General features: G+C 39.7%; 1 protein-coding gene across 11 annotated transcripts in view; it reads right to left on the minus strand.

Annotated features, from left to right (window-relative positions):
* HACE1 (HECT domain and ankyrin repeat containing E3 ubiquitin protein ligase 1) overlaps positions 1-21,851 on the minus strand; it is a 128,847-nt gene extending 106,996 nt beyond the window's left edge. For 4 of the 11 annotated variants that reach the window (XM_025383898.1, XM_025383896.1, XM_025383906.1 and 1 more), the window contains exons 1-5: positions 21,509-21,851; positions 13,958-14,012; positions 12,512-12,601; positions 10,770-10,874; positions 5,037-5,112 (exon numbers count right to left, since the gene is read on the minus strand). In XM_025383898.1, the coding sequence (XP_025239683.1) occupies positions 5,037-5,112; positions 10,770-10,874; positions 12,512-12,601; positions 13,958-14,012; positions 21,509-21,584 (402 nt within the window). In that variant the 5' untranslated portion in view covers positions 21,585-21,851. The other 7 variants (XM_025383900.1, XM_025383907.1, XM_025383905.1 and 4 more) reach the window with 3 other exon arrangements.
* Positions 21,852-22,085: the final 234 nt, after the last annotated feature.

The following is a 22,085-nucleotide window of genomic DNA, read 5'->3' on the forward strand; positions in this document are numbered from 1 at the left end:
TCCATAAACAAAAAATGAAACTAGCCCCTGTATCTCTTGCCATATACAAAAATCAAATAAAAATGAACTAAAAACTTAAATCTAAGACATGAAACTACTAAAATAAAACACTGGGGAAACTCTCCAGGACATTGGTTTGGGCAAAGCTTTCTTGAGTAATACCCCTTGAGCAAATTTCTGGAGTAAATCTGGTTTTGAGTAAAAGCAAAAGTAACCAAAGCAAAAATGGACAAACAGGATCACTTCAAGTTAAAATGCTTCTGCACAGGAAAGGAAACAACCAACAAAGTAAAGAAACAATCCACAAAATGGGAGAAAATAACTGCAAACTATCCATCTGACAAGGGATTAATAACCAGAATATATAACGAATTCAAACAACTCTATAGTAATAAAAAAAAATTCAATTAAAAAAAGAATGAAAGATCTGAGTAGACACTTCTCAAAAGAAGACATACAAATGGAAAACAGGTATATAAAAAGGTGCTCAACATCACTGATCATCAAAGAAACTACAATGAGGTATCATCTCACTCCTGTTAAAATGGTTTATATCCAAAAGACAGGCAATAAGAAATGTTGGTGACGATGTCAAGAAACAGGAACTGTCATACACTGTTGGTGTGAATGTGAATTTGTATAGCCACTATGGAAAACAACTGCATTCCTGGACATTTATCCCAGAAAAACGAAAACTTATGTCCACACAAAAATGTGTACCCTAATGTTTTTAACAGCTTTACTCATAATAGCCCCAAACCAGAAGTGACCCAAATGTCTTTTAACAAGTAAATAGTCAAACAAATGGTGGTATATCCACTACTAGATGGAATACTATTCAGCATTATAAAGGAACAAACTATTGATAAGTATAACCTAGGTAAGTCTCCAGGGAACATGACAAAAAAAAACCCAATCCTCAAAGGTTCCACACAATATAATTCCATCTCTGTAACATTCCTGAAATGACTAATGGAAAACAAAGTAATGGTTGCTATAGGTTAGCCATGGGATATGAAGGACAAAGGGAAAGGTATGGTTACAAAAGGGCAACATGACATATCTCTGTGGTGTTAGAAATGTTTAGAATATTGACTATGGTGGTGAAAATATACCATGTACAGGTAATAAAACTACACAGGTAGCCTACACAGGTAATAAAAATGAATAGAACTTAAAATACATAAACATACACACACATACAATTAAAACTGAAGAAGGCCAAGCACGGAGGCTCACACCTGTAATCCCAGCATTTTGGAAGACCAAGGCAGGTAGATCACCTGAGGTCAGGAGCTCAAGACCAACTTGACCAACATGGTGAAACCCCATCTCTAGTAAAAGTGCAAAAATTAGCCGGGCATGGTGACACACGCCTGTGGTCCCAGCTACTTGGGAGACCGAGGCAGGAGAATTGTTTGAACGCAGGAGGCGGAGGTTGCAGTGAGCCGAGATTGCACCACTGCACTCCAGCCTGGGCAACAGAGTGAGATTCTGTCTCAAAAAAATAAAATAAAATAAAACTGAGGAAATCTCAATAAGATGGATTGTATCAATGTCCATGTCCTTATTGTAATATTATACTATAATTTTGCAAAATGTTACCACTGGAGGAAACTAGGCAAAAAGTGCAGGGCATCTCTCTCTCTCTCTATTATTTCTTAGCACTGCATGTGAATCTACTATTATCTTAATTTTTTAAAAAAGACAATCATTAACTACAGGAAAATAAAATGTCATGCAAGAAAGGAAAGCAACTATAACCAACTATTTGGCTTAACTATTAATAGTTTTTGTGTAGTCAAAAATATAAAAACACACAAAAATGATCTAACTAAAATTACAATAATTTTATTGGAGGGATACAAAGGTAAAGTGCTTATACATGACAGGGTGGGAGGAGGGGCTGAAAAAGAGAACAATCGCCTCATCTTCCAGAAAATCAACAGGTGATGCCTAAAACCAAAAAACCAAGAAGTAGCATTTAGCATGCTATTTAAATATACAGAGACAACATTTTAAAATCCACTAAAATAGCTGAGAGAGGCTGGGCGCAGGGGCTCACACCTGTAATCCCAGCACTTCAGGTGGCCAAAAGGGGATGGATCACCTGTCGTCGGGAGTTCAACACTAGCCTGACCAACATGGAGAAAACCTGTCTCTACTAAAAATACAAAATTAGCTTGGCGTGGTGGCTCACACCTGTAATCCCAGCATTTTGGGAGGCTGAAGCAGGCGATCACCTGAGGTCAGGAGTTCAAGACCAGTCTGACCAACATGGAGAAACCCCATCTCTACTAAAAATACAAAATTAGCCAGGCATGGTGGCACATGCCTGTAATCCCAGCTACTCGGGAGGCTGAGGCAGGAGAATCTCTTGAACCTGGTAGGCGGAGGTTGTAGAGAGCCAAGATAGCACCATTGCACTTCAGCCTGGGCAACAAGAGTGAAACTCCGTTTAAAAAAAAAAAAAAAATTAGCTGGGCATGGTAGTGGTGCCTATAATCCCAGCTACTCGGGAGGCTGAGGCAGGAGAATCACTTGAACCCGTGAGGTGGAAGCTGCAGTGAGCCGGGATTTTGCCATTGCACTCCAGCCTGGGAGACAGCGAGACTGTGTTTCAAAAAAAAAAAAAAAAATAGCTGAGAGAAGTTGTTTAGGGAGTGGGAAGTTTGGAGGTTGGGGAGGAAGGCCAAGAGACTGTTTTCTGCAAGCCATGTAGAATATTTGATTCTTTAAATACGTACATGAATAATTTTGTTAAATAAAAATTTTATTTTTACAAATTTTCTATTCCACCTCCCTTAAAGTACAGGAAAGAAGGGAAGAAATTAACAGATAAAATCTTACGCAATTAAAACAGATTATATTAACACTGAACCATCATGCCTAAACTGGTTAGTGTCCTAAGGAAAGATACATGTTATTTCTAGGGTTTCATAACGCTCTGTTGTACCTACCATGTCACTAAGCATCCTACAGATATTCAGAATACAGTCTTTCCTTACAGAATAGGTTGTATTATATTATTAATATATAACAAAATCTGAATTTTTATAGGAATTGTAGACTCCATATAATAATCGTGATTGAGTTTATTCTATAATAAGCCATTCAAAATCTTAGGAAAGTTGTTTTTCTATACCTCATCCCCCAATTTTTAATCATAAAGGCCTTGAAAATCAGCAAGGCAAGTAAACATTCAATATTATTCTCTATTCACAAATTAAAAGATTCAAAATATAAATACTATCAAAGGAATGTATAATAAATAAAACTTAACATTTTCTGCCATAATTTCAAAACAACTGCTCAACAGCAACATAATTCTATGTTATCTCTACTTCTTTCTTATTTATTTATTTTTTTGAGACAGAGTCTCGCTCTGTCGCTCAGGCTGGAGTGCAGTGGCACGATCTCGGCTCACTGCAAGCTCCGCCTCCCAGGTTCTCGTCATTCTCCTGCCTCAGCTTCCTGAGTAGCTGGGACTACAGGCATGTGCCACCACACCTGGCTAATTTTTTGTATTTTTAGTAGAGACAGAGTTTCGCCGTGTTAGCCAGGATGGTCTGGATCTTCTGACCTCGTGATCCGCCTGCCTTGGCCTCCCAAAGTGCTGGGATTACAGGCACGAGCCACCGCGCCCAGCCTGTTATCTCTACTTCTAAAATTAATAATGCTCCATTAAATAATGACAATTTGGTTAAAACTTTGGGACTTCAACAATCTCTTCAGCAATATCCCATACCACCTCCATGTGATTCAAAAATATATAAACTTATTTTTCCAAAGAAAGTGGTATGGCAAAATGGCCAATACTACTTTATATAAAATATAAGTCTAATAATAGAACAAAATGTTAACAGTGACTTTATCATTGGGATGCAGAAGTGAAAGGATTGCTTGAGGCCAAGAGTTCAAGACCAGCCTGGGCATCAAAGCAGGACCCCACCTCTACAAAAAAATACAAAATATACTAGCCAAGGGCAGTGACACACACTTATAGTCCCAGCTACTTGGAAGGATAATGCTGGATGATTTCTTGAGCCCAAGAGTTTGAGGTTGCAGTGAGCTATGATCATGCTGCTACAGTGCAGCCTGGGTGACAGTGAGACCCTCTCTCTAAAAAAAGGTTTTACTGGCTGGGCACAGTGGCTTACGCCTGTAATCCCAGCACTTTGGGAGGCCGGCGGGTGGATCACCTGAGGTCAGGAGTTCAAGACCAGCCTGGCCAACACGGTGAAACCCCGTCTCTACTAAAAATACAAAAGTTTTTTTTTTTTTTTTTAACCGTGATTATCTCAGAACGTAAGGAATATAGGAAGTGCTCATTCCCTCTGTTACCTTTTTTCTTCCTTTCTGACTAGCTATCTAATTCTACAATGAACATATTAAAAGTACTTAAAAGAACATAATGAAAAACAGCTCTCCAATAATGAACACATAACACACCTCAGCAGAGATGCTCCTAAGAAGTCCCTTAAAAGTCAGTAACAAAGGCTAGGGGAATAAACTTCAAAATAAATGAAAGTTATAAACTTAAAAAGGAGAAGAGAGAAATACAGTGAGCCATAACTTATCTTAATATTGCTAAAAACTTTATCTCAAATCATTCTACACCTTCTTAATCCCTATAAAGAAGTAACACAGTCCAGGTGTGGTGGCTCACACCTATAATCCCAGCACTTTGGGAGGCCAAGACAGGTGAATCACTTGAGGCCAGAAGTAAGAAACTAGCCTGGCCAACATGGCGAAACCCCATCTCTACTAAAAAAATTAGCTGGGCATGGTGGCGCACACCTGTAATCCCAGATACTTGGGTGGCTGAGGCACAAGAATCGCTTGAACCAGGAGGCGGAGATTGCAGTGAGCAGAGATTACACCACCGCACTCCAGCCTGAGTGACAGAGCAAGACTCTGTCTCAAAAAAAAGTAACTTGCAGAAACACTTGTGCTACACTTTGCCAAACTCTCACATTCAATATCATTTTCTAAAACGTACTTTTAAAGCATCAGATGAAATTGATAGCACTTACTGCTGTAAGGCCTTCATTATTACAAATGTTGACATCAGCACTATATTCTAATAATTTACTCATACATTTCTTCTGCCTGAAAAGGAAAAAGAGTCATGGATAACTGGTACTAAAAAACACATGCAAATGATAATTAATTTACTGAAATATTAACTATAATCAATAACAGCTGAGAACATCATAACACCTTTATCTGTAATATCAAGTGATATCTGCAATATTTAAACAAACACTACTTGAGGCAAAATACAAAACTGCTTCTATGATTCAAAGATTACAGGAGAAAACAATGACACAGTCAGGTTTTCATATCATTGGGACAAATCAACATTCAAACTGTAGAGAAATTTCTAGTATTGACTAAGTCCATAAAACAGTAATATTCATCAGAAACAAAATACAAGTCTAATGGAAGGGGAATGAATAGAGAAAAATGATGTCTCAACATTGTATCCTACATTCTTGTCAGCAAAATATTTAAAAGATAACACTAAGATCTTATAAAATCATACTCAGAATATCGATGAAATGCACGTCTATGTATCCCTCTACTCACCGGGGGATGAGGAGGGGGATGCAGAGACTCTTTATTTTTTTTTCAGTTATTTGTACTGTGGTAAAATACATATAAAATTTGCCATTATAACTTGTTTTTTTTGAGACAGTGTCTTGCTCTGTCACCAGGCTGAAGTGCAGCGGCGGATCTTGGCTCACGGCAACCTCCGCCTCCCGGCTTCAAGTGATTCTCCTGCCTCAGCCTTCCGAGCAGCTGGGATTTCAGGCACGTGCCACCATGCCCAGCTAATTTTGTATTTTTAGTAGAAACAGGGTTTCACCATGTTGGCCCGGATGGTCTTGATCTCTTGACCTCGTGATCCATCCCTCTTGGCCTCCCAAAGTGCGGGGATTACAGACATGAGCCACTGTGACCGGCCCATCATAAACTTTTTTTTTTTTTTTTTTTGAGACAGAGTTTCGCTCTGTGTTGCCCAGGCTGGAGTGCAGTGACGCCATCTCGGCTCACTGCAACCTCCGCCTCCCGAGTTCAAGCAATTCTCCTGTCCCAGCTTCCTGAGTAGCTGGGATTACAGGTGCCTGCCACCAAGCCTGACTAATTTTTGTATCTTTTAGTAAAGCCGGGGTTTCACCATGTTGGCCAAGCTGGTCTTGAACTCCTGACATCAGGTGATCCACCCCCTCAGCCTCCCAAAGTGCGAATTACAGGCATGAGCCACTGCACCCAGCCTTCATCACAACCTTTTTTTTTTTTTTGAGACAGAGTTTCGCTTTTGTTGCCCAAGCTAGAGTGCAATGGCACAATTTCAGCTCACTGCAACCTCCGCCTCCTGGATTCAAGCAATTCTCCTGCCTTAGCCTCCTGAGTAGCTGGGATTACAGGCACCCGCCACCACGCCCAGCTAATTTTTCATATTTTTAGTAGAGACTGGGTTTCACCATGCTGGCCAGGCTGGTCTTGAACTCCTGACCTCAGACAATCCGCCTACCTCGGCCTCCCAAAGTGCTGGGATTACAGGCGTGAGCCACCACGCCTGGCCCCTATCAAAACCATTTTTAAATGTACAGTTCACTGGTAAATAGTCCAGTGAGTAAACAGTAATATATACACTATAGTGTGTATATATAATACATATGTATTGTATACATATTATATAATAAATATAGTAGTAACATAATATGAGGTTGGTGCAAAAGTAATGGTGGTTTTTGCCATTACTTTGAATGGCAGAGTATATAGTATATATGAATATATTACCATTTATTCAACTAGATCATAAACATCTTCATACCATGGATTGTATCATATTTCTTTAATCAACTCAGTACTAAGGATAGCCAGCCTCATAGTAGCTCTCAATAAAACTTTGATTATTAATATTCAATCTTGTAAATCAATAGTTAAAATTCTCATTGACTGAATAAAACTTTTAAAAAAGAACTGACAAGTTACTTGCTTTGATTTTTGTACTTGTAATGAAGTTAAATGTCACTTAAAATTAGCATTATAATCAAAGAAACTGAAGAAAATAGAGCTCTGGGTAAACTTTTAAGATCAAACATTTACAAAGTTCCTTTATCTAACACACTGTTAGGAAAACCTTAAGAAATAAATATTCAATACTCATGAGACCACAGACCAGATAGTCCCATTAAAATAAATGCATTGTTTAAATGTGTGTTCGTGTGTCTATACCCATATGGGTAGATTTCTAAAACCTTTCAGAAGCCTATTATGGACCACTGGCCTAAGCCAATAATGCCAAAATAAATCAATAGGTAGGAATGGGCCAGGGAAATAGGCCCAAAAAAGGGTTTATTGTAGGGGTTGTTGAAGAAAAGCAGTAATCTATAACGCTTTTCCTCCCAAAAATGAATTGCAAAAGGTACAGGGAATATAGGAGAGAAATATATCCTATCTTTCTTATTGAACAATCATTATTACTATTTTCCAGGATCTGAATAAGTCAAATCAATCCAATAAATAAGTGGCTATTTTGCTAACAGAACTAAAATATTATGTAACAAATGGGCCCTACCCTTTATGAGCTCATAATCACCTAAAAAATAAAGTCTTCTTTCAAATCTGACTAAAACACAACCTAAGAATACATAATAATTTCAAAGCCTCTCCTTTTAACATTCTCACATAAGCATGAACAATGCTGAATCCCCCTGTACAAAGAAGCAACTATATTCCTGCTCAGATATTGCACCAATTATAGGGAGCTTATGGCAACCAAAATTACACAGGGACCAGTCACCCAAGTGCTCTGTGGAAGCTTAATGGGGCTTCTTTTGGAAAGGAGGACAATCCAATACAGCACTAATGGCAAAGAGAAAAATGCTAAAGCAGGTCAAGAGAAATACAGCAGCCATCTGATGACAGCTGAGGGAACAAAACAAAAAGCTGGCCCCAAAACGCAGATGGACCAACAAAATGGGAAGAACTCTACTACGACTTCTACTTCAGTATGGATAAATGTGAACTCATAAAGAAATTATAGTAAAAAGCTATTTCTGAAAACATCAGCTACTACAGGAAGTACTCAAGTCACTTAGCAAACATTGAGCACCTCTAAGTTGTACAAGGCTTCCACTCAATAAATAATAAAAACCAAAATATTTAAGTATCGAATGTCAAGAGTCATCTTTATAGAAACAGAAAGGCATCCAAATTAAAGAGAGGGTCATCAATTCTTTTTATTCCTTTTCTTCTTGCTGAATGGCTATGTGAATCATTTAATATCTGCCATATTCCTTCACTTTTAAAATGTAATGGTCTTCAATCACTGTTGACAGAGTGATCAAAACTATATTTTCTCTATGCCACTTTGTTTCTGAAAAACGGTACATGAAAATTCTTTTCAGCAGACCAAGAACATCCTGTCTTTCAAGTCTAAGACCTATTTCTTGCTCCTCACACTGAAGTCTTAAGACTCACTGAAATGACAGCAGAGTTTTTATCCCTGCTCTGCACTAATCTCTCCTTTCATTAACACAGTTGTTGAAACACAGTACTAAGATATTTTTCTACATGTAACCTTTTCAAGACCTTTATCAATACCTATCAACACTTGGGATAATGTACCTAGACCTGAGATCAATTCAGCAAGGGAATGAATGATTTACTCTATGACCTTGGGTGTGACACACTACAAGATACCTAACATGGCTAATTATAAAAACAACTGTTTAGCCGGGCGCGGTGGCTCACGCCTGTAATCCCTGCACTTTGGGAGGCCGAGGCGGGCGGATCACGAGGTCAGGAGATCGAGACCATCCTGGCTAACAAGGTGAAACCCCGTCTCTACTAAAATACAAAAAAAATTAGCCGGGCGCGGTGGCGGGCGCCTGTAGTCCCAGCTACTCGGGAGGCTGAGGCAGGAGAATGGCGCGAACCCGGGAGGCGGAGCTTGCAGTGAGCCGAGATGGTGCCACTGCACTCCAGCCTGGGGGACAGAGTGAAGACTCCGCCTCAAAAAAAAAAAAAATAAAAAATAAAAACAACTGTTTAATCAGCACATTGTTACCTATGAGAACAGTGGACAATTAAACTGGCTCACATGCTAAATCAGGAAATACGGCAGATCAGAAAGGGTCAACAGACTACGCCTTTCCCCTGTCCAACCTAGGCATCACTATAGCTGCCTTTTTTGTTCTATTTTAATCTTTATATGCAAAAATTTGGCCTCAGATTGATGTAATGGACAATTTTAGCTCCCATATCCATCTTATTAGGCAGTCAACTCAAATATCTAGAAGCACAGTTAAGAATACGAAACAAAAATATCTCCAAGAGTAATTTAAAAAAGAAAAAAAAGACACCATGTATTTGTACACCGTGTCCACAGAGAAGTTTTTTTGGGTTTTTTGTTGTTGTTGTTTTGAGACAGAGTTTCCCTCTGTTGTCCAGGCTGGAATGCAATGGCACAATCTCCACTCACTGCAACCTAGCTCTCCCGGGCACTTAAGCGATTCTCATGCCTCAGCCTCCAGGCTCAAGCAATTTTCATGCCTCGGCCTCCTAAGTAGCTAAGATTACAGGCATGCGCCACCAAGTCTGGCTAATTTTGTATTTTTTAGTAGAGACAGGGTTTCACCACTGTCTCAACTCAAAAGTTGGTCAGACTGGTCTCAAACTCCTGACCTCAGATGATCTGCCCGCCCTGGCCTCCCAAAAGGCTGGGATTATACAGGCCTGGACTCCATAAAGAAGTTTTACAGTGTTTGAAAGGGTTTCAGCTGGATGCAGTGGCTCATGCCTGTAATCCCAGCACTTTGGGAGGCCGAAGTGGGCGGATCACCTGAGGTCAGGAGATCGAGACCATCCTGGCCAACATGGTGAAACCCCATCTCTACTAAAAATACAAAAATTAGCTGGGCGTGGTGGCGGGTGCCTGTAATCCCAGCTACTCAGGAGACTGAGGCAGGAGAATCGCTTGAACCTAGGAGATAGAGGTTGCAGTGAGCCGAGATTGCACCACTGCACTCCAGCCTGGCGACAGAGTGAGACTCCATCTCAAAAAAAAAAAAAAAAAAAAAGAAAGTTTATAAAATATAAGTTCTTCAAGTCCTGAATCAAAAACTACTTATTTTCGTTTTAAACATAATTCCAATCATTTTTGTCTGATTTCTCAGACTAAATAAAAACTAATGTTAGCACTAAAAGGAGTAAACTACCCTAGTATCTAGGAAGATTACTCTGGTACAGCTTATCCAGGAACAATTACAAATAAACTGTGTACAATATATTAAGTCTGTGTACAATTCCATTAATAAAATTAACTAAACAAGCAATTTGCAAAATGAGCCACAGAGTTAGGAGTGGCAAAAGATTAGCAGAAAAAAAGCACACTAAAATAGAGACGAAAATTATGCTTTTCAGAAAATACAATGTCACTATAATACAAGTAATAATGAACTTCCACATATATTTCCAAGAAGAAAATCAGGGAGCAATCTAATGAATTACTAAATATGATAGCTATTTTAAAACTGAATATAATGACCCAAGATCCACTATCAAGAAGAACAGTATCATCAATAATATCTTCGAGAGACAAAAAAAATTATAGAAAATAAAATATACACATCATTATTGCAGTTTTTCCCAAGGTAAATATTGGGGGTGCGGGATGAATCATCAAACCAAGGCAAAGTGACTTGAATAACTGATAATACAACTTAAACCACTTAAGAAAACTAAATAGTTACCCATTTCTTGCTGCCAGATGAAGGGGTGTACAGCCTGAAATATCTTGATAGTTAGGATTTGCTCCTTTCTTTAACAGCAAAACCAAGCATTCCACCGATCCACAACTAAAACAATATTAAAAGACAATTCAGATACATTCAACATACAGCCATACTTAATATACTTTAATTAAAAAACAAAATATTCTATTACACACAATTTTCTTTTTGTTTTTCAGACAGTCTCACTCTGTCGCCCATGCTGAAGTGCAGTGGCGCCATCACAGTTCACTGCAGCCTTGACCTCCTCGGCTCAAGCAATCCTCCCACCTCAGCCTCCCAAGTAACTGGGACTTACAAGCATGAGCCACCACAATTTGGTAATTTTTTTTTTTTTCCCTTAGAGAAGAGGCCTCATTATGTTGCCCAAGCTAATTTCAAACTCCTGAACTCAAGCAATCCTCCTACCTCGGCCTCCCAAAGTGCTGGGTTCACCGGTGTGAGCCACCATGCCCAGCCTTAAACACATTTTTTTTTCTTTCTTGATACAGAGTCTCGCTCTGTCACCCAGGCTGGAGTGCAGTGGCTCGATCTCGGCTCACTGCAAGCTCCACCTCCCAGGTTCACACCATTTTCCTGCCTCAGCCTCCCGAGTAACTGGGACTACAGGCTCCTAGCTAATTTTTTTTGTATTTTTAGTAGAGACGGGGTTTCACCATGTTAGCCAGGATGGTCTCGATCCCCTGACCTCAAGATCGACAGGCGTGAGCCACCACGCCCGGCCATTTTTTTTCTTTTCTTTTTTTTTTTTTTTGCGACAGAGTCTTGCTGTGTCACCCAGGCTGGAGAGCAGTGGCACGATCTCGGCTCACTGCAACCCTAGCCTCCAGGGTTCAAGCAATTCTCTTGCCTCAGCCTCCCAACTAGCTGGGATGACAGGTGCATGCCAGCACACCTGGCTATGTTTTGTATTTTTAGTAGAGATGGGGTTTCACCACGTTGGCCAGGCTGGTCTCGAACTCCTGACCTAAAGTGATCTACCCACCTCGGCCTCCCAAAAGTGTGGGATTACAGGTGTGAGCCCCTGTGCATGGCCTTTTAAACACATTATTTTTACCTGTAATTTGTAATTTGATTTAACTTCTGACACGAATAGTAAACATTCTCTATTTTCAAGATGGTCCATTCTACTATGAAAATTATAAAGTATTTGAGAAATTCAAATACTTCAAAGAAACCATATGGTACTTTCAACTTTCTGGCCTTTCATAAGCCAAATTATTCATGAACAATTAATTTCAACATACCTACCTAAATCCTGAAAAGAGGATAGGTACCAGTTAGTTAACTGATTGATTACATACTAGGAGACTGTAGATAAAAATCATTCTCCCACCTATGTAAAAAATATAAAGCCAATTACTTCATCTGCAGACGCATATAAAATATCATATTGCTGGGATAAAAAGACAATTTTGGTGAACTGCACCATTAAGTATATCCAGGAAAGACAATCTCCATGTCTAACCTACTGTGATCTGGTATAAAACAAGCTAAGGCAAGAAGGACATGAGATTTACACACAATCCCAAAGTTAACAGTTTAGAGAGAGAACAGATAGCACACCACGCCCTCAAATAGGATAAACAACACTCAGCTGTCTGTTCTCATCTCTCCCCACAAATATTATGTGACAACACTGTTCAAAGCTTACTGATCCTTGCTCTAGATCAGAGTTTAACTCAAAATATCTTTAGTCTTACTTTGCTGCAATGTGAAGCAAGCTTCTTTTCACACGTCCGAATGCATAATTGACATCAAATTTTGAATTTGATAGTAGTTCAGAAACAGACCTGTGCAAAAATAAAAAGAGGAATCAATGTGTAAAAAAAGTTTTTAAAAACATAATAAATCAAGTTAACAGCTCTTTAGCTACTCTGTTTGCCTGTGTGTTTTTTGAGACAGAGTCTTGCTCTGTCACCAGGCTGGAGTACAGTGGCGAGATCTTGGCTCACTGCAACCTCTACCTCCCTGGTTCAACCAATTCTCCTGCCCCAGCCTCCCGAGTAGCCGGGACTACCGGCGCGTGCCACTACGCCTGGCTAATTTTTGTATTTTTAGTAGAGAGGGGGTTTCATCAAGTTGGCCAGGATGGTCTCTATCTCTTGAACTCGTGATCCGCCCGCCTCAGCCTCCCAAAGTGCTGGGATTACAGGCGTGAGCCACCCCGCCCAGCCTAGCTACTCTTACTGATTCTTCAGGTTTTGTCTCACACCTACCACAAAATACTGCACTATTCTCTTAGTATGTTAGCCAGCACAGTATCATCCAAAAACCAAATGCCTTGGCCAATAAGCTGGTGCTGAAGGTTTCCTCATCTGCCACTTGGATAGTCCTATGTTACCTGCTCTTAGGATACACAACAGAGTAAGTTGGCTTTAGCTTTCCTTAGATTCTTGAGAAACAAACGGTGTAGGCCTGGCTCCTCCCCTTGCCAAAAGTTGAGCCTAGCTATATTAATTTTGACCAAATAAAGAAAATCAGACAAAAAACATTTTTTAACTATACCAGGTAGGAAATTTTTTAAAAAATTTTTAACTTGTTTCAAAATAGTTTATCTTTACATTCTTACTATATCAAAAAATCCAGTGGCTAGCCATGGCAGAGCTGACTGGTGTAAGTCTAAAGACCCCCTCACAAACCCAAAAAATTGTATTTCATATATAGCCCTGTAAGAGCGTGTCAACACTACATCAATAAAAGGAACATAAAAGTAAGTAGCACATAAGGGAACTAAGTTGTCCCTCAGCCGTAATCTTTTGCTATAAAGATCAGTAGTGACCTCCAAAAGAAATCATCACAATGTATTTTTCTATGTCAGTGATCAACCAAATACTTAATATCTCAATATTCATTAAGAAAATCTCTCACCATAAAATTTTACAGCTCATATAGATCTTGGAAAATCATATTCCTTATTTCCACACACAAAATTATAACAGAAAAGTTAAATAACTTGCCCCAGGATAACATCTATGCCCAAACTCTGTGTGTGTGTGTGTGTGTGTGTGTGTGTGTGTGTGTGTGTGTGTGTGTGTGTGTGTGTGTGTGTGTGTGCGCGCGCGCGCGCCACGCGCGTGGGAATGCAGTACACATTTAGAACAATGTATGCTTCTTAAAAAGCAAAAATTTTTGAAACAAGCACTCACCTGTGTTGATCAGCCATAACCATTGGCATTAATGTATAAACAGCAGTTTCATTATCTGAGTAAAAAAACCAGAAAGAGTTCATTTATCCCCTACTTTGTCCAAGGTGATACTTAAGATTAGTTTAGAATTTTTCTAACTCTATACAAAAAGCAAAAAGGAGAGGAAGAAGGAGGAAAGAATAATGCAGAATACTACAGGTATTTCAGAATTTATGATAGTGCAGAATCTTTCATCCCCCTCCACTGCTTATCCCTTTTACATCATCACAGAAGAGCTTAGCTTCTAAGGAAAATTAAAGACTGATTCTTCAGAAGGTTTTGTCCCATTATCCACCAAAAAACAATTCTCTAAGTGTAGTATGGTAGCCCGTGCATCATCATCCAAAAACCTTTCTGTAGCTTTAACAATTGAAATTTATTTTACTTCCAAAGAGGTATTTACAGGCATCATGTTTTATCATACTTACATGTACTTTGGGGGAAATTTAAATATATATGAATATTAAATATATATGCTAAAATAATTATAAAACCTTAAATATACACAATACTGGCTTCTTGTCAATATTATTACAAAAGAAATTAGTTTAGAAGCTTTTATGAAAGAGCACTGAAGTCTTCATTGTACTTATCACTTTACTTACAACATTTTTACTCGTACGTGCTATGGTTTGAATGCATCTGCCAAAAGTTCATGTGTTGGAAATGTGGTTGCTATTACGGCAGTGTGAAGAGGTGAGGTTTTGGTGAGGCAATTGAGCCATGAGGGCTCCTCTTTCATGAATGGATTAATTCTGTTTAATCCAGGAGTGGGTTAGTTATAGTGAAGTTCAGTCCCCTTCCCTCTAGCCCTTCCTCTCTCACCCTTCTGCCTTCCACCATGGGATGACTCTTACTTGATGCTGGTGCCACGCTGTTGGACTTCCCAGCTTCCAGAACTGTGAGAAATATATTTGTTTTCTTTACAAATTATCCAGTCTGTGGTATTGTTATATCAGCAGAAAACAGACTAAGAGAGACCCTTTACACAATAAGTTCACAAAAACATGACCCAAAAGAAAAGGTTAAAAATCAAGATCTATGATGCCATATTATACCTACGTACATTTTAGCTAGTGTTTTGAATTGATTTTTATATAGTACTAAGGGTCATTTCTCAATTCAATGTATTTTGGAGGTTTATGTTTTTTAATAAATTTACAAAGACGAAACCCTGATAACCCCCACTCAGTCATTTAAAAGTTAATGCTGATGCTCAGTTAATAGGTTAAAGTTTAAGGAGAAACAGGATATGTACATAGTATCGAGTACCTCTCAAAAATATTGACTAATTACAAAGGAAAAAGAAAATTTATAGTGAAGAACCCAGCAGATACTATCTTAATCAACTGACAAAGGGTAACATCACCAAAAATAATATGTATTCAATATCATATAGTTCCGGAGAGGAGCCACTGAGGACACATCACTTGTGTAGTACAGCAGTCCTCCCTTATCCACAGCGGCTATATTCCAAGACCCGGAGTCAATGCCTAAAACCGTGGATAGTAACAAACCCTATGTATATGATTTTTTTCCGTACATGATAAAGTTTAATTTATAAAGTGGGCACAGTAAGAGATTAACAACAATAAATAATAAAATAGGACAATTATAACACTATACTGTAATGAAAGTTATGTGAATGTGGTCTCTCTCCCTCTCTCTCAAAATATTGTGCTGTGCCTCTCGCAACTGAAACCTCGGAAAGCAACGCTTGCAGATAAGGGTGGACTACTGTTCTTGCCAAAAATGCATAACTTCAATCTAATCATGAGAAAATGTCAGATAAGCCCAAATTAAAGGGAACTCCACAAAACACCTGATCGGTCCTCTTTAAAAGTCTCAGGACCATTAAACACAAAGAAAAACTAAAGTACTATCACAGTTTGGAGGACACTAAAGAAACATAACTAAAGGCAATGTGGTATCCTGAATTGGATCCTTAAACGACATTAGTGGGAAAGCTGGAGAAATTTTAATAAACTCTGTAGTATAGTTAATAGTATATACAAATGTTAATTTCTTATTTTTGACAACTGTACTATGGTTGTACAAGATGTTAACCTTAGGGAAAGGTGAGTGAAAGTTACATGGGAGGAACTCTGTGCTATTCATGCAAGTTTTCTGTAAGTTTAAAATTACTTTAAAAAACACTTTTTTAAAAAGGAGGAACTGTCATAGATTAAGAGCCTTAAGAGACACATCAACCATATGTAATATGTGGCCCTTATCTGGATAGTGATTTAAAAAAAAACAACTGTAAAAGGACATTTTTGAGACAATTTTTGAGACGAGGACAAACTGTATATGGACTTGGTATTTTATTTCAAGATAATACAAAATTACTGTTAATTGTATTGGCTCTAGTAATGGTATTATAATTGTGTTTGAAAAACATCATTCATATGTTTAGAAATATAAACTGAGCTGTTTATAGGGGCAATGGAAAAAAGTTATCAATATTCCTTCACATATTTGTTCATTATTTTACTGTGAGTGTACACATGAAAAGCAATTTAGTCCTTGTCAACATTCACAAGTTCAGTATGCAGATGCAACAACTTTTTCACTATAAAAGTAAAATACTAAATCTTATTAATAACTAACATTTAAGAACCATTATCTTAAAGGCACTTTTCTAAACACTTTGCATATATCATTGCTTTTCTCCTCACAACCACCCTATGAAGTAGGTACTATTATCCTCATTTTACAAACGAGAAAACTGAAGTACTAGTTAAGTAACAAGTTGTGTAACAGTGGCATTAAATGGCTGACTCCAGAGCCTCTACAAATAATATGTCCTGGCCAGGCGCAGTGGCTCATGCCTCTAATCCCAGCACTTTGGGAGGCCGAGGTGGGCAGATCATGAGGTCAGGAGATCGAGACCATCCTGGCTAACACAGTGAAACCCCATCTCTACTAAAACTACAAAAATTAGCCAGGTATGGTGGTGGGCACCTGTAGTCCCAGCTCTCAAGAGGCTGAGCCAGGAAAATGGCGTGAACCCAGGCGGCAGAGCTTGCAATGAGCCAAGATCGTGCCACTGCACTCCAGCCTGAGCAACAGAGCAAGATTCCGTCTTGGAAAAAAAATAAAAAATAAAAATAAAAAATAAAAAGATAATATATCCTACAATGCACCCAGTATACACCACATAACCAGAAGGTCCACAATAGAATACTATTCTTTTTTTTTTTGGAGATGGAGTCTTGCTCTGTCTCCAGGCTGGAGTGCAGTGACGCAATCTCAGCTCACTGCAACCTCCACCTCCCAGGTTCAAGGGATTCTCCTGCCTCAGCCTCCCAAGTAGCTGGAATTACAGGCTCATGCCACTACGCCCAGCTAATTTTTATTTTTATTTTTTATTTTTGTATTTTTAGTAGAGACAGCGTTTCACCATGTTGGCCAGGATTGTCTTGATCTCTTGACCTCATGATCTACCCATCTAGGCCTCCCAAAGTGCTGGGATTACAGGCGTGAGCCACTGCGCCTGGCCAGAATACTATTCTTAATATGTAAAATAGACTCTGTTTTATCATCTTATATTTCTTTTTTTAAATGCTGATTACAACCCACTAATTGCTCTCAGAAACTACCAATGAGTCACCACCAGGAGTTGAAAATACTACACTAAGCCTCCCTTGGCATGACAACATTCTTTATCGTTCATATAATAATACATGTCCCAATAAAAATCTGAATTTCTAAACCATGAGAATTTCCATTAAGTCACTCCATAATAAAGTCACAAAAAACACTGTTATTTGTGGGTTTAAACTTAAATCAAGATAAATTTTAAATCAAGATAGTGCATAATTTTAAGTGAGCATTAGTGAGCATAATAAGGTTCACAATGGTTGTATTTGTAAGGTTTTTATTTTTTAGATAAAAATTAGACTTACATCTTATTTAAGTCACATCTAACCCAAAGAAAAAATAGGTCACATACATTAACAGGTAAGTATGAAGAAATAAATCTAACCACAACTGTGGTGCTAGAAGGAGACTATCCAAGAAATACTATACTAAGAAAGGACAGAATAAAATTTGTTGCCAGATACTTCCTTCTCTATTCTTGAAGGCACCTTCAGGATTAGGTATATAATTAAAGTCTTCAGGGTGACAAGAAAACTTTAATCTCTCACTTTATTAGACATGTTTGCCATTTTTATCACTACAGTTTCAAAACCCAACTGTTACCAAAAAAAGTGCTCAGAGCAATTAATTATATACAATTTCTCTTCAAACCATCACATGGGAGTAATTTTTTTAAACACAATTATCCTAACCACATATGCTAAAATGGGCTCAAATTGTATTATTTTATTAAACAAACTGCATTCACTATATAGTAGTTTAAACTTTACATACACTAACAACATACACCTTCCTTTTATTTATTTATTTTTATTTATTTATTTATTTTTATTTTTTTTTGAGGCTCAGTTTTACTCCTGATGTCTAGGCTGGAGTGCAGTGGTGCGATCTCAGCTCACTGCAACCTCCACCTCCCAGGTTCAAGCAATTCTGCCTCAGCCTCCCGAGTAGCTGGGATTATAGTCACCCGCCACCACGTCCAGCTAATTTTTTATATTTTTAGCAGAGCCGAGGTTTCACCATGTTAGCCAGCTGGTCTCACACTCCTGACCTCAGGTGATCCACCCACCTCGGCCTCCCAAAGTGCTGGGATTACAGGCGTGAGCCACTGCACCCGGCCTCCACCTTTTAAACACTACTAAGAATCCATATCCCTAAAGTAATTTCTTACTCTTCACCTCTTTTTCTCTCAAGAATATTTCTGTGTTAGGCCTGCCTAGAGTGACTCAACTACCTGTACTCCATTACTTAGGGTAATACTCAGGTTTTTATCAAGGAAACATAGCATCCAACTCAGTTTATCAAACATCTATAGTTTCAACCTTTGCAACAAAGTTAACTTTAGAGTACAAGCTGACTAAAAAGTTTACAAGCTTAATAGTTTGTTATAATTAGATGCTTATTGATTATTGAATTCTAACAAAACAAAAACTGATTATTTTTTAAATTTAGAGACATCTCAGAGTTTCTTTTCCATTCAGTCCTTAAAATGTAAGCACAAAAATGTAAGCACAAATGTGGATTTGTATCAGTAGAAATGATATGTATATCATACATATATATTCCTATATGTATGATATACTTGAAAGAGCCAAGCTCAGAGAATTCAAATACTCATCAGAAATTAGAGACAAAGATAAATTAAATTCAAGTAACAAAATGAACAAATTCATTATAATCAAAGAAAAGCAAATGCAAACAAGATGCCATTTTTGCCTATATGTGGGAAAGTTTTACTTTTACTTATCAAACTCTAGTTTCTGGGCACTCTTAGACTGCTGGTGGAACTTTCCAAGAAGTAAGTTGAGAAAATGATACGTTGAGCTTTAGAAATGTATTGTAGACATTCTTCTTGAGAGAATTAACCCTAAGGAAGTATTTAGAGACAGACTACGTCTTAAATATAAAGCTGTTTCTCATAAAATCAGTTTAAAAACAGTATTTAGATTCAACATTTGTTACGTGCGTCTTAGGAAATTCCGAAGTCATTAAGCATATTGAAGAATATAAAAAAAAATTGGGGGCCAGTCACGGAGGCTCACGCCTGTAATCCCAGCACTTTGGGAGGCTGAGGCGGGCTGATCACGAGGTCAGGAGATCGAGACCATCCTAGCCAACACGGTGAAACCCCCGCCTCTACTAAAAATACAAAAAATTAGCCGGGCGTGGTGATGGGCGCCTGTAGTCCCAGCTACTCGGAAGGCTGAGGCGGAAGAATAGCGTGAACCCCGAAGGCGGAGCTTGTTGCAGTGAGTCGAGATTGGGCCACTGCACTCCAGCCTGGGCAACAGAGCGAGACTCTGTCTCAAAAAAAAAAAAAGAAAACATTTGGGATGTTTTCTAAACACAAAATAAAAGGCTATATGCAATATGACGTTAACTTGTTACGGAGAGAAAGAGAAAGAAGTAACAATGGTAACACTGCTTATAATTGGGTGGTGGAATGACATTTTTCTATTTTTATTTTCCAAATTTTCTACAATGAAACTACGTTACTTTTAAAACCAAGTAACATTATCAGAGTCTTCTAAATCACATTTATGTAAAAAATATCGAGATTCAAACTATACAATATAAATTATACATGTAGTCTTCATCAACCTATACCAATAATTTGACTACGAAAAATAAGTAAGAGTAGCACTGAAGAAATGGATTCAAATGTGGAATTTGGAAAGGAAATAAAGAAAAAATTGAAGCTTGAATCTAGTTATCAAAATCTGAATTCTAAATAGAAACTAGAGACCATTTTCTCAAGAAGATTATCCCCAGGCCAGGCGCGGTGGCTCACATCTGTAATCCCAACACTTTGTGGGGGGGCGGAGCAGGGTGCGGATCGCTCGAGCCCAGGAGTTCAAGACCAGCCTGGGGAACATAGTGAGGCTTCATCTCTATAAAAGAAAGAAACTTATCGCCGAAGTCCCCAATCCCACATTTCTTTCATGACCGTTGCCAAGGTCCCCTTCCCTATCCTACAAATCACCCAGCAGCAATTCAAAGAGAGTTTTGAAAAAATAAGATAAACTACTACAATTAAGAAAAAAGCTATTCACCAGCTATAACCTCCTCCCAACCCTTCTCTCACTTGGGCATAAAGAGCCAAAAGCTTCTTAGAAGCAGCACCGCTATCTCCCATCACCATTTAAACGTCTGAATTCCTGACGCTGTAAACAAAACTGTTTATTTTCTCTCGTTATTAGTAGAGTTTTACCTGTTCTGAAGGAACCCTGGAACGCTGAACTAAAAGTCCTGAACTTCAGGGACCATGCCTTATCCCTATTTGCAGATGCGTCCTAGTTCCCAGCTAGCCCACTCAATACCAGTCTGATGAATAAATGAAGTCAGGCATGCATATTAAAGAAAAATGTATTGTGTTTACACACACAGTACTTTTAAGAGTACCTGTTTGATGGTTGACAACCCTTTGTCTTACTGTTATCAAAACAAGGCTGTGCCCCACATTTTTAAAAATAACAAAAATAAAAGCCCGCCTGGCCCCCCAATGCAGCTTAAACATTATCTTTGCATCATCTCCATCCCCGGCGACAGTGAAATGACCCGCAATTATGATATTTTCTGACTCCGGGTCTCGGGTCTTTGGCTGGTATTCCTGCCTCTTTGCCAAGACCCCTAATCGACAGACGTTGAGAGACCTTTGTCTCGCTCCTCCCGGCAGCGGAACCCCCACCAACCCAGTTTCCTCCCGCAAACTCCCACCTGCCGGGGTGGGAGCGGCGGGCCAGGGGAGTCCAGGGCCCGGGGCCGCCTCTCAGCTCTGGAAAGTAAAAGTGGGCGTTTTCTCAGCTTTCGGTTAGTTTTTCCACCCGACCTTGACGCGTCCGGAGCTCCTGCCCCCTCCCCCGGCCGCCCCCCGCCCCGCGGACAGCCCGGCCCCACTACCCCGCTCACCCTCGGGCAACTCCACGGTGCGCGCGCGGCGCAGAGAGCGCGTAAGGCGGTTGAGTTGCTCCATCGCTCTCTCCATCCTCGGCGCGCCCTCCGCGATCCTCCGCCGCACCGGCGGCCTCCGCGCCCAGCGCCCTACATCTCGCCCGGGCCAGTCCAGCAGGCGGAGGCGCGGGCTTGCCCTGGCTACAGCACTGAGGTGCAAGGGCTACCTGGGGCCACGTCCTGCGTCCGGGGGCCCGGCTGCTGCGGGGCCGACCACCCAGGGGACACCCGCCGCCGCCTCGGCTCGCGCCTTTCCTGCTGCCACCGCCGCCGCGTCCCTCCTGGGCTCGCGCGGCTTTCTGGGAACTGTAGTTTCCAGCTCGCGGAACCGAGCGCCCTGGGCGGAGTCACGCTGGGGGCGCCCCGGCCACGCCCACGCGGGCGCGCGGCTGAGTGTGCGGGAAGCCACGCAGCGACTGAGCGTATTCCTAAGTCCCTGGAAAGGCATTGTCACGCCCTGCTCCTCCTACCCTCCAAAGTTGTACAGGAGCAGCTTCCTCCAATTCTGTAACTTTACTGTAAAACAGATTGGAAA

Source organism: Theropithecus gelada, chromosome 4 (assembly GCF_003255815.1).
Source record: "Theropithecus gelada isolate Dixy chromosome 4, Tgel_1.0, whole genome shotgun sequence".
Classification (NCBI taxonomy): domain Eukaryota; kingdom Metazoa; phylum Chordata; class Mammalia; order Primates; family Cercopithecidae; genus Theropithecus; species Theropithecus gelada.